This window comes from Dunckerocampus dactyliophorus, chromosome 7 (genome assembly GCF_027744805.1).
Source record: "Dunckerocampus dactyliophorus isolate RoL2022-P2 chromosome 7, RoL_Ddac_1.1, whole genome shotgun sequence".
Classification (NCBI taxonomy): Eukaryota; Metazoa; Chordata; class Actinopteri; order Syngnathiformes; family Syngnathidae; genus Dunckerocampus; species Dunckerocampus dactyliophorus.
In genome coordinates, this window is record NC_072825.1 from 11,237,521 (window position 1) to 11,251,075 (window position 13,555).

At 40.4% G+C, this 13,555-nt stretch overlaps 1 protein-coding gene across 1 annotated transcript; it reads right to left on the minus strand.

The window, feature by feature from the left end:
• Positions 1–206: 206 nt before the first annotated feature.
• Positions 207–8,654, minus strand: LOC129185258 (matrilin-2-like). The gene is made up of 12 exons (XM_054782078.1): positions 8,528–8,654; positions 7,890–8,456; positions 7,662–7,784; positions 6,209–6,331; positions 5,911–6,033; positions 4,021–4,143; positions 3,773–3,895; positions 2,132–2,254; positions 1,638–2,048; positions 1,409–1,561; positions 606–698; positions 207–370 (listed from the first exon to the last, which is right to left on the minus strand). Exons 1-12 carry the CDS (start codon positions 8,652–8,654, stop codon positions 315–317), a joined length of 2,145 nt encoding a protein of 714 aa, XP_054638053.1. The 3' UTR covers positions 207–314.
• Between the last annotated feature and the right edge of the window lie 4,901 nt (positions 8,655–13,555).

Below are 13,555 nucleotides of genomic sequence, written 5' to 3' on the forward strand. Positions count from 1 at the left end.
GTTCAGGAGGAGGAGGAGGAGGCAAACATGTGTGGGGTGTGTGTGTGTCTTCTCTTCCCTTTCCTGACCTTACTTGCTTGTTTCCTCTCCTTCCTTTAGAACAGATTCTCCACCTTGTGGTAGTATTTGTGGCAGCATTTAAGCAATGACAAAGTTTTATCAGCCATAATAGAGACTGTGCAAAGTAATTTATTTTAATTGCACAACATAAACCTTTGATAAAATATATACCACACTTGCTACAAAACTTTATAAATAGCTCCAGACGAAAGCAGCTTCTCGAACACTGGGATCCGATAATCCATTGTAGTTTTTCATTTTTGCACAAGTTGATTCTCAAGCAGCTGCAATCTTGTCGACATAACTTCAAGTGGACAAGTTAAAGAAAAGTGCAAAAAATAACAGACGATTTTAAGATGATCAATTTTAAACATGGAAATGTTTCCCAATCAAGTTAGAAATGAAATCATGCTAGTATTTATAAGTATGCTGTAGATTATTAGTCATGTTGCATTAGTAGAGTCATTTCATGTATGTGATGTGATGATGTATGTACATCCTGGATTGGTTGCCAGTCAATCACAAACCGAACCCAAAAAGGATATCATTCTGTGTCAAGATCCTCAGCTTCTCATTGACCTGGTTCTGAAACATGATGAGGTCCTCACACTGACACGTGTTCTCATCAGCTGCTTTGTCTATGGAAAAACATTTTACAAAGAAAGTAAGAATGCTCCTGCCTGTTTCTGAAACGTTTCTCGTCCACTCCCTTAAAATGTCAACTCTAGCCTTCCCTTCTTTTGTGGGTTTTGAGATCGTTGAAGCTCCATGAGACCAGAGCCATCACAAAGGTTGGATAAGTTCTATTGTCAAGTATGTATGTCTATGTGTGCATAAGAATTAAGCACAATTTCGTACAAAAACTTCAGGATAATGATGAAGTTAACTATACCACAACACATGTCAACATAAACAGTGACTTTTCATAGAAATAACCCCTTTGGATCTCAAATTTTATGTTGACATTGACTTAAGTAATGTTTAGTATTACAAAGAGCACAGTGCACAAGGATTTGATGAGTTGGTCAGATCTTATACCAGGTATAAGTCATAATAATCAATGGATACCTCTCTGACAGCGTCAAAAGAAGACGTTAAAGCTCTTGTTTTGGATGTGTGGATAACTTGTATCAGCCTCAGAAAAAGTTATCTTTCTTTAAATGTCTCCCTATTTGTGGAATGTCTCACCATTGTTCGTCATATTTGTGCATAACTTTCAGACAATTTAACAAATTTCTGTCAATGCATCAAATGTTTCAATGGAATTAACTTAAGGCACTAGTTTTTCACCAGCCCTGTTATTTCTTTGGTTGTTATTAAAGTTGACGTCTAGCCACGTGTGAAGTACCATTACAGATCCTGGCCTTGAGCTTCTTTGTCACTTCTTCCATTTTCCCAAGGTTGTCAGTGTAATAAACATGTTTGTCACTCGGCTCAGATGCGATTTCTCTCAGCTCTTGTTCCACTGCTTTGCCAACACCTAAAGCATAAATGGTTATTCCTAAAAGTACAAGAAAAGGTTTAGTTAGATGATGGACTGACAGAATTGTACAGTATCCGGGTAAAAAGAGGCATACCGGAGTTCTTTGCTTTACTCGCCCATTCAGAGACGTCATTGTGAGATCGTCCGTCGGTAAACACGATGCAGACACGTGGGATGTTGGTCCTGGCACCTTCTTTGGCTGAAAAGCTCAACTCAAACATGTGCCGCAGGGCTGAACCAGTCATGGAGCCCTTCCCCATGTACCGCATCCCAGTTACAGCTTGCTTGACGGCCTGGGCTGTACTGTACTGTCCCAATGTGAACTCTGTGCGGACTTTGGTGGAGTACTGAACGAGGCCGACATGTGTGCCAGTTTCAGAAATGTCCAAAGAGTCCACAATGGCGTTTACAAATTGCTTGACAAGCTCAAAGTTGTCAGAACCCAGACTCTTGGAGCCATCGATCACAAAAACTAGATCCATGACACCTTCGCCACATTCTGGTTCTATTTGAAAGACAAAATGTGTACTGTTAATATTATATTTGACATTAAAAGAATAGGCCATGTACTGGTGTTACTTAACATACTTTTGCAGCTTTTCTCATCGTCAGCCAGATTGAATCCTTCCAGACATCTGCATGTGTAAGAGTCAGTGGTGCTGACACACAGATGCTCACAACCATGGTCCACTCTCTGGCACGCGTCCACACCTGTCCAATGTGTCATGTCACACGGAATTGGAATGGCTTCATCATTGGGGCACATTTGGAAAAAGCTAAATTCACATAGTTGTAGAGCTAAATTGTATTCCGTTCCTACGACGATGAAGGACATAACATATAGTAATAAAAATAATAAATATAAGAATGAAATGAAACAGCAATAAAAACAAGCGAGAAGAAGTCTAGTTACGGGAGCAGATCCTTTAACATGCTCAAGAATACTATGCTTAGTTTTTAAGAGTTTTGTGATACCCGAGTGGCCGTGAACGTGACATGAGTCCTGGCCGTGTGTGTGGGTGTGTGGCTGCCTGCAGGGAGGACAGTTGAGTTTGTTGATGATGTCTTGGCGTGGTTTCCACCGACAGTAGCCTCTTTTTGTTTTTGCAATAAAGACATTATTGGTCCACCTTCTCCTCGTCATCTTTACGACGTCAGGTAGACATTAGAATACACTCTTTATCCTTCATGATGGTTGTGACAGTCACGTATTGAGAGTAGTGTAGAGCAGTGGTCCCCAACCTTTTTTGAACCACGGACCGGCTTGTGTTCCCACAAATCTCTCGCGGACCGGGTGAGGGGGATTTGGGTTCGTACATTATAGCGACCTAATTTATCTTATTTATTATGTATTGTGTAAAACTAAGAAATGAATAACATCAAATTAAAAGCACAAAATGAATGCCGACCCACCATCCACCAGTTCAAGTTCCAGCCAAGTTTTTCCAGAGAGATTATTACATCCCTGTTTGACGTGTGTGGTAAAAAGGAAGTGCGCTAGCATGAATTAACTTGAGACAAATGAGCACATTAGCACTCAATAAGTCATCCAAACTTACCTTTATGCATTCCCACATAGTATCAGCATTTGAGACCAAATATGAGGTGAAAGAAAAATGGTAAAATACAGTAGTAGTCTATCTGTGGGGCATGAGATAAAGTTAGCACACACACAATGGACATGCGTCAAGCGAGACGGATGTAACAGAGAGAATCCGGCCACTTTTCAAAATAAAACATAAAAAAGTGATCCATCCATCCATTTTCTATAACGCTTCATCCTCATTAGGGTCACGGGGGTATGCTGGAGCCTACTTTGGGCGACAGGCGGGGTACACCCTGGATTGGTCGCCAGCCAATCACAGGGCACATATAGACAAACAACCATTCACACTCACATTCATACCTATGGACAATTTTAGAATCCCCAACTAACCTAACATGCATGTTTTGGAATGTGGGAGGAAGCCGGAGTACCCGGAGAAAACACACACATGCAAACTCCACACAGAAATGCCCAAGGGAGAATCGAACTCAAGTCTTCCCGATCTCCAGGCTGTTCCTGTGTTGGCCAACGTGCTAACCACTAGACCACCGTGTGGCCATAAAAAAATGAAATAATGAAATATTTTTTTCTTTCTGTGTGGCCCGGTACCGGGTTGGGGACCACTGACACACTTAAAAGGCTAAGTGTAAGTTTGGAGTAGCCACTGACTGTGTTCAACTCACTCTGACATGTTTTCCCATCGGGTCGCAGCGTGAAGCCCCCTCTGCATTTGCAAACACATGAATCCTCCGTGCTGATAAACTCCTGTTCACAGCCATGTTTCCCATCAGCGCAGTGGTCAATCTCTGCAAGAAGAGCGGATTGTGTTCCTAATATTGTGGCCAGTGAGTGTACCCCACTCTGTGTCATACTAGACTTTAGAAAACCGTGTTGTGGAAAGACAATAAAAACTAAATGAAAGTACACTCACTTTTGCATGTTTTCCCATCAGGTCTGAGTGTGTATCCTTTTCTGCATCCACACACGCATGAACCCCCTGTGTTCATAAACTCTTGCTCGCAGCCATGTTCCTCTTCAGCACAGTGATCAATTTCTACAAAAAAAAAAACAACATTGTTCACTCATGAAGACTTTTTATCCTCCAAGCAGCTACAGCGGAACCTGTTTAAGCCGACATCCCTCGGATTGGCTGACTGACATCACCATAAGTGATTGATGACATAGTGTAACTGAAACGAGCCATCGCTTGCACATTTACTTGTCACATTTGCCAGAGACATAAGAAGATTGTGTGATAATAAGGGATTTTTTTTTAACTTCTAGCAGTCATGTTTCCTCCCTTTGTGTAAATGTATGTTAGTTGCGGAAGGGGGCGATGAAAGAACAGTTTACGAGTCAACCCCGAAAAAAAGAACCTTTGTGTTTACTGACTTTTTCATAGCTACAAAACTGCTTTTGCAAAAACATGCAACACATGTTGACATAAATGGCGTGATTTTTCATGGAAATTACTCGTTTGCTGACAAAAGTGGTCAACCATTTATGTAAATGTCGACTTAAGCGGGTACTTTATACTAATAACAACATGGTGGACCAGGACCTAAAGAGTTGCTCGACATAAATGCTAGGGGTGTTGGCTGTGTGGCAGGTTTTTTTGCAAAAAGTCCTAAAAACGTTGCTGAGTGCAAAACTTGCCATGCACAAGTTTCTCGTGACAGAACAGAACCGGAAAAGATTAATACAACAAACCTCATCCTTAAAGCAGCGTCACAGAAAACAGCATCAGGATTTTTGCAAGAGAACGGAGAAAAAAAAACAAACATCTGGCCCCCTGAAACAACCAGCGCTGTCCAAAACTAGTGCTGACAAGCGATGTTAAAAATGGAGAGTATAATTGATTATGATCTGTAATTAATTGATCTAAAAAAATCTCTTTTTTAATCTTACTTTAAAAAATCCCTTGAGGTATTTTCATTCCATTAATGTGGCAGTTCAAAAGATGAATATACAGTATAACAAAAAAGTGGTTGTATAAACTCATTTATTGTTTGTAAGAGACCTGAACAGATGCAGTCCTAGCCATTTATTTTACGCTGGTTCACAAATACACCGAACTCGATGGAAAATGTCCTTCGTGCCAATAGATGTTAATCACATAAGACATGAACTTTATCTCAGCCATGGGAAGAATGTAAATTTTGGGCCACATCATCAATAGTGTACCTTTGAATCAGTGTATTTGAGTGCTGCCTGTAACCTTTAGTTTCAACCACCAGGGGGGAATATTGCTGTGTTCCTTTGTCAATCTCCCAACAATTAGAAAAGAAAAAGAAAAATCTCACATGCTCTTCCATTTTTACATCTCCTCTCCGCTACTCTCCGCTCCTCACCGCTCCTCACCTTGCCCTCCCAACTACAATGGGAGCCTATCATCTGATGTCTAACAAGCCCACACACAATGGCAGGCAATCAATGTCCACTTCACGGTGTGACTGACCATTGTTTCCACCCCAAACAACTCAAGCTCAAGAAGCCCAAACGCATAAAAATGGATTTATAAAAAGGCAACTTGCATACAGACCCACTAATGTTGTAGATTAAAAATTCGATTAACACGATTTTAAAAACATACACTAATTATGACTTTAATTAATTATTCACAATGAATGCTTTAATTTGACACACCTATCCGAAACACTTGCAAAGAGTTGGAAACTCCCACAGTACGGCAAAAAGTCATTATCTATAAAAGAAAAGATTTATTGTGCTCAATGACTAGCCCCTGTCGGGGGTGAGTAACGACTTGACGTGACTACCAATTGTCTGGAAGACCACCTAGCAGTACGAAATGGACACTCACTATGACACGTTTTCCCATCTGGTCTGAGCCTGTACCCTTTTCTGCATGTACACACACATGAATCCCCAGTGCTCATAAACTCCTGTTCACAGTCTTGCTGCAAGTCTTCACAGGGATCAGCCTCTGAAAATAAAATAAAAAAATGCTTTAGTATCTCTCTTTGGATTTTGTCCATTCACATAAAGCTTTGTGCATGCATGTTCACTCCAAATTGAAGGCGTATGCAAACATGCAGTCGTCACTTACCCCTCTTTAGGTTTCTGTACTCATTTTCTCCTGATTACGCAAAAAAACTTACTGCTGCAAGTCTTGCCATCTGAATTGAGGACGTAGCCCCCCTCACACCTGCACACGTATGACTCTGGAATGCTGACACAGTTGTGTTCACAGCCATGGTCCACCAGGTCACACAAGTCTACTTCTGAGGGAAGGAATCTGTATTGAATGTTTCTCTACTGCTGCTTTTTCCAGTTGTACTTGAGCAACATTAATCACTTTAGTTTGCCATCGGACTTGGACAACAGTCAGCAACTACAGTATAGCGTGGTGTCTTTTACTGTCTTGATGTTTTAGTGGTTATTTTGTTACAATGTTAAAAATGGTAGTAATCTTTCCTTTAACCTTTCTGTAGTCTTTAAAGGTTTGGCCATGGCAACAATTTGACCCTAGAACAGATTTTTTTCTACTTCCATCACCTTCCTATTAGACATTTTAACAGGTGAATTCTTCTAACACAGTCCTTCCGAACCTTTATTGAGCCATTTACAAAAATGTCACAGCACACTACCAAACAAAAATGTTGTATGAATGACAACAGGTGCATAAGCAAGTTATGTACTTTCTGCCATCTAGTGGAAGATCATTTCATTGTTCTGCCCGTCATTACACGTTGCTGGCATTGATAGATAAGCAAAGATACATTAAATAATAATTTTCTGACCAGTTTATTGATATTGGGTCATTTCCCACACGGCATGGTTGGGCATCACTGTTCCACCCTATTAGCTACTACTAGGCTACTACCTGCTAACTTTGAAGAAATTTGATTTATTAAAAATAAAAATCAAAAGAATGAGTGGGCACTGTGAGATTGTCACCTCTATATTTTAGTGTTTTTATTATTATGTAAAAAGGGTGAAATAAATGTGATACATATTTTAAGACTAAGCTTTGTGTTATTATTAGTTGGTTACAATATGCCTTTTGTTTTGTTTTTTGGTTTCATTTTATTTCTACAATGTGCTGTGGGCCAATAAGAAACAAGGCCTCACTTTGGACACCCCTGCTTTTATTGCTATTATTTTATTTTTATTGCTTTTTTTCAGGGTTGAGTGTGTGGCGTGACGTCAACCCGGTTTGCTACCACAGCTCTCGTCAGCTACTGAGCTTGCTAGCTCTCGTCGTAGAGAGTGAACGACGGCAATTAAAGAGGGAAAGGGAGCATTGTTGCGGCTGCAGCGAACCGATGCGTTACAGCAGTCATTTTAATTGCAAACTTGGGTGCACGTCCGCTTTGAACGATTCGTACACAGACAAGAAATAATGTTCATCAAGCTGAGCAGTCACAGCCTCAGGCTCGAGGATTTTTTTTGGAGGTGCATGTCTCGCTGAGGGTAGTGAAGTGTTCAGGTGGGTTCAAGCGTCAAATGTTGCGTAAATGTCGACAGGTCTACGACTTACAAATAAAAAACAGCTTCCTTTGAGGATGTCACTGAAAAAAACAAAAGAGAACAAGAAAGGAGGTGCTTCACCTTCACATGTCTTGCCATCAAGATGGAGGGTAAAACCTTTTCTACACTTGCACCAGTAAGAAGCAGGACTGCTCACACAGTTATGCTGGCACTGATGGTCCACCAAGTCACACAGTGCAGTGCCTACGCATGCGCACACACACACAAGTATAATCAACAAAACCAAACGTGCAAACAATCATGCTTGAAGTAAAATGAAAACGCGTACAATGAAATGGCCTTAATCACCTCGGCAGAGTTTGGACTGGAACACTGAGAGGAGCGTTTCCATTTGGCTAAAGTTGGCCACCAGGTGTACATGCTCCGAGTATGGCTCACTCCCCATGACCTTCAGGGTGCTCATGTCCACCCTTCCCACACCAATGGCATAAATCTGGATGCCGGCCTGTCTCGCTCGGGCCGCAATTTCATCCACTGAGTCCTGAGGCCTCCCGTCGGTCACAACCATCGCAATCCGAGGGATGCGAAGGTGTGCCGGCCGTGCTCCCTCATGCTCTGTGAAGGCCGTCTCCATGGTGTACTGAATGGCCAGACCGGTCATCGTGCCTGTGGCGAGATGCTCCATGTTCCTCACCGCCTGCTGGACCTCAGCCTTGGTGGTGTATGTGTTGAGGGAGAACTCATTTTGTACCACGCTGCCATATTGGAGCAGACCAACACGTGTAGCATCAGGACTGATCTCCAAAAACTGAAGCAGTTTGTTGATGAATGTCTTGACCTTTTCATAGTCATCAGGTCGGATGCTGCGGGAGCTGTCGATCACAAAGACGAAATCCACCGGAGAGCTTTTGCACTCTGAGACCACAGAAACGATTTGGAGAAGTTTAGAATGGAAGAAAAGCTGTTTGACACACACATGCATGTACCAGCTCCTTTGTCCTCGACATGTGTCACGTTTTGTGTTTTGGTGATGAAAGGTCTGAGACGCCTTCTGTCCAGCCGAGCAGCATTGCAGCACAGCAGCCAGAGGACAGCAAGGACCAGCGACCTCATGCTGATGAAGGCAGACAACTGCAGCATTAACAGACAAGAGATGAGGTAAACTGTTGCATAATGCAATGTAAACATGCACGATTGCTCTCTGCATTCATTTCTTATTGCACACATCCTGCTCAGGGAGCCTATCCCAGCGGACTTCATATAGGGGAGGGAAGATTGCTCACAATAGCGATCACATCGATACCAAGGGTGGCATCAGTATCAGATTCTAGCGTGATGAGGTCAATATTTTTCAGTTCTCTTCTATGTTTACTTTCACAAATATCATGTGTGGTTTTTGTTATGTTGTATATTAGGTTGTATAACTATCTGTGAATGAGAGCCAATACTACTTTTTGCTTTTGATAGGTTATTTTGCAGTATTGACTTTATTCTGTTCATGTATGCGATATGTGATAGAAAGGGAATCATTCTAATCTTCTGTTGATATTGGTACATTGCCTCCTGCAATGGGCTGGCCACCAGTCCAGGGTGTACCCCTCCTCTCGTCCAAGGTCAGCTGGGATAGGCTCCAGCTTACCCCTAAAACCCTGATGAGGATAAGCGGCATAGAAAAAGGATGGATGGGTACATTGCCTTATATTGTAGTTATATATTGTTAAATTGCTCACTTTTTTTTTGCTAAATATAAAATAATATTATATTAAACATATATAATTATTATTGTCCATATGTGCAGGGTTAGGGGTCCAGAGTGTACGGTGCCTCTTCTACAAAGGTCAGCTGGGATAGGCTCCAGCATACCCCCATGACCCCAGTGAGGATAAGCGGCATAAAAAATGAATGAATGTATAATAATTAGAATACAAATATAAATACTCAAGAATATTATAATATAATATAAGTATAACATTTATTACATCTATGTCCTGTGTTTTATTCTGATTATAATCATGACCACCAAATTAAAGGCAAAATCACAAAATCAGACCTTTATCGGTATCTGCAATACTGGCTGTGTAGCCACTTGGTATCAGATTGGTACCAACATTTGCAGTATCACCCAACCGTAATGGAGACAGACAACCATTCATGCTCACAGTCACTGCAGTGACTGAGTTGGAAGTGAATCCAGCTAAGCGAATCACTACATGGAAATGTTGAATCTTTCTTCATGGCTGAATGTGTGAAAAGTATTATTTTTAGTCCAAGCTGTAAGATGACAAGTTTTCAGGAACTATTGGGTGCTCATTTGTTCCAATAAGTTGTCACAGCACTGTTGCCTCACAGGTGCGGGTTAAAAACGGTATCAACTCTGGCCTTTATGTGTGATATTTGCAGGTTCTTGGTGTGCTTGACTGGCTTACTCTTTGGGTCCAAAAACATGGATGTTATGTTCGCTTTAGTCTTGTCGGTGTGAATGTTGAATAAATCTATATTTATTGATGGGCGTATGCTAGTTTATTAGCCTTGCACAATTGGTAAAAACTGGCTTAACAGACTTTTTTTTATTATTCTTCATTTTTGTTAAGCTGATGCACCTTCCCTTGAGTCTTCTGGTGTGCCCCACTACAAAACATGGAAATAATTATGGGCACAAAAACGATACCAATATGAACCGTTATCTCATTTTTATTAGAGTAATCCCTTGTTTATCGTGGTTATTTTTTTCCAGACTCGACTGTGATAAGTGAATTTCGGCAAGGTAAGATTCCTTACTTATAAATGTAACACTTTTGTAGTTAGACTATAGAAAACCTGCATATGACCTTCCAAATAAGTTTTTTTTAACATTATTAGAGCCCTCTAGACATGAACTAACACCCCTATAGTCACCTTTACACAAGTATTAGCTAATATAGTAAACATAATAACAGTAAATAAACCATATAAGACATAAATAAGACTCATACTTGTGTGTGTTGCTATAAATGTGTTCCCTAGGGGAGCGGAGTGGCGGGAGAACAGGAAGTGACGTCGATGGTTCAGAAATTAGTTCTAGCTCGGCCTGGGTTACGGCCGCAATGGTAGCCCGAGTTTTATTAGGAATAAAAGCCTGTTGTTCTGGAAATCTAGTGTGGTGTGTGTTAGTCTCACAGAACATTACAGTAACATTACTGACACCTAGTGACCAGCGTAGTGAGCAGTGACCATTACTGATACCAGTGACCAGTGATACTTCATAGCAGAGGTGTGGAATCAAGTCAAGCAATTTGGACTCGAGTCAAGACAATTCAGTCGAGACAATTTTTAGGACTTTGGATTCGATGTGACTATATCGTCAAAGACTTCCAACTCCGCTTGGACTTTGACATCAATGACTCAGGGCTTGACTCGGTCACTGACTTGCTCCCACGTCTGTTACATATAATTCACAGCGTCTTTGAATGCGTCTTCGGAATGCCTTATATTTGTATTTTAGTTAATTTAGCCATTTTTATGCTTGAAAAGGCTTAATTTAGGCGAAAGATACATAATAGGTGCTTCTATATGCATATTTTTTTTACTAATAATAGGCCGTATTCAACCATGAAATATTCATTCATTCATTCATTTATTCATTTTCTATGCCGCTTGTCCTCAGTCGCTGGGGTATGCTGAAACCTATCCCAGCTGACTTTGGGGGCGAGAAGCGGGGTACATCCTGGACTGTTTGTCAGCCAATAAAACCAATAATAATAATAATAATAAAGTATATATCACGATCAATCACTAAATCTTATTCAAATTTCTTACCAGTTGCAGAAAGCAGCCAAATTCCAGACAACAGCAGCTCGCACTGGTAGACAAATATAGCGACCCTAGTCAGTAAGCGAGGTGGTGCACATACGTTAATGAGGAGGTACAGTATATAAATAGGCAGAACTTTCACCTCCTGCATATTTGACTTGTCCAGTTTCAAATTTCCCACTTTCGGATGTATAGGTGTAATACAGTAGCTAAAAATAAACACAGGGCTTTCATGAATGGCTGAAGTTCAGGTTGCATTTTACAAGTTTGAAAAATTGAGAATGTCTGTGAACTCATCAAATAATGCCTGGTAAGAAATGCTTTCCCATCTGCCATCAGGTAAATGTCTGTTTTAAGTCTACATTTGTCATCGAATGCCCACGGTTGTCTCAAATGGAAATCACGGAATGATGAGGCGTGGTCCAATCTACTGTAAGCTTGTAGAAGACACATTCCCATAATGATGTATGGATGCTGTATGATACCACGTCCGCACGTGTCAGGTTTATTATAGGAGTTAACCTTGCAAGTGTCGAATGTCCACGCATACATAAAGATGTCGACCTCTAATCTTCCACCTGTTTGTCAACATGGAGTATAACGATCATGATAACCACTAGAAAGTATAATGTCGAAGGTCCATCAACATTACTTTATTAATTTTATCTTTTATTTGGATTTTGTTAGTTAAATAAATGCTGGTAAATATTCTACAATATTATGTAAATCTTTGCAAACGTCATTTAGCATGCTGTTTGTGTGGAGCAAATATCAGCAACAGCATGACGCTGATGATGCATCAGGGAGTCTCATATCTTTAATCAAGAAGAAGCTGTTACCCAGTCCTAATCTTCAGTATAAACAGAGCATACAATTCCTCATGGCTTCAATAATTACTCAAAGTAATATTGTATTTTTAAGAAAAGCATACATTGACTGTACATGTGACTTTCCCTTGTGTTTCAGGTTTTTAAAAGTTCTGTGTTAATGCATTAAACAGCAGTGGTCTATGTGCATGTCATCACTGCAATTAAATCCAAGCTCCTTACCTTGATCCAGAAGATAACGAATGTCTGTTCTCTCCCTCACAAATTATCCAAGTGAACCCCAAATGACACAAGAGAAAAAGCTCCGCTAAGTTTTTACATCTACTCTGCTGGGCCTCCCCCCCGTCTCCTCTGTGTCTGCAGCCACAGAGACGCCTCTTCTTTAACTCTGCCTGATGGTCAAGCCGGAAGCTTCACCTTGACTGTTTGGATTTGTTTTTTTTTCTCTCTCATTGGTCCTTCAATCGTTCCATTTTTGAGAGTTGACTTGTAATGTTTTATGTTTTTACGTTTTAGCTTTAACCTCCTGAAAAAAATAAAAAGAGGCGATTGTTGTTGGGTTTTTTGCATGAAAACAAACACGATGCTACAATAGCATTTTTGTCAGAAACAACATTTTTACTGGAGGAACAAGTTTATAAAGCAAATAAATGAATTCCAGCCTTTCTTGTCTAGGCATACAGTAACATCAGCATTTTTCCATCCTCTGATTGGCTGATGTCAATGAAATGATGAAAGCAAATGCCTAACACTCACTCTTAGCAGCACTTGATTATTCCTGTTCTGGCATGAAGAAAGGAGACAGTAGTTCTGTTCTGTCTGCTTCACATAAACAAAGAAGTGAGTTTACACAGTGGAACCTCGGTTAGCGTTCGCACCGGTTAGCGTGTTTTTCGGTTAACAGAGACAATTTCCACCACATTTCTGCAGTTAATGTACAAAATGGCACCCAATAATTTCAGGAAAACATGCCTCTCAAGTCACACAAAAAGGCCACTGTTGTGTTTTTTTGTGTGTGATGCTGCCACAGACAGAAGGCTTAAGCTACCAGTGATGGAAAAAGGGATGAGTTTAGCTTGGCATGGTTTATGAATGCAATGGTAGCCCGTGTTATTATTATGATTATTATTATTACAATTATTATGTTATTATTATTGTGCCTGTTGTGAGATAATTCGAACCTCCAATAAAAGCCTGTTTGCGCCCACGATCAAGTAATATTACTGACACCTAGTGACCAGTGTACAGTACTACATTCACAATTTGAATGCATCTTCTTAGTGCCTTGTATTTGTATTTTAGTTCATTTAGCCATTTTTATGTTTGAAAATGCTTACTTTAAGCAAAAAATAAGTAAAAGTTGTTTAAATGTGTATTTTTCTTACCGTGATAAAAAAC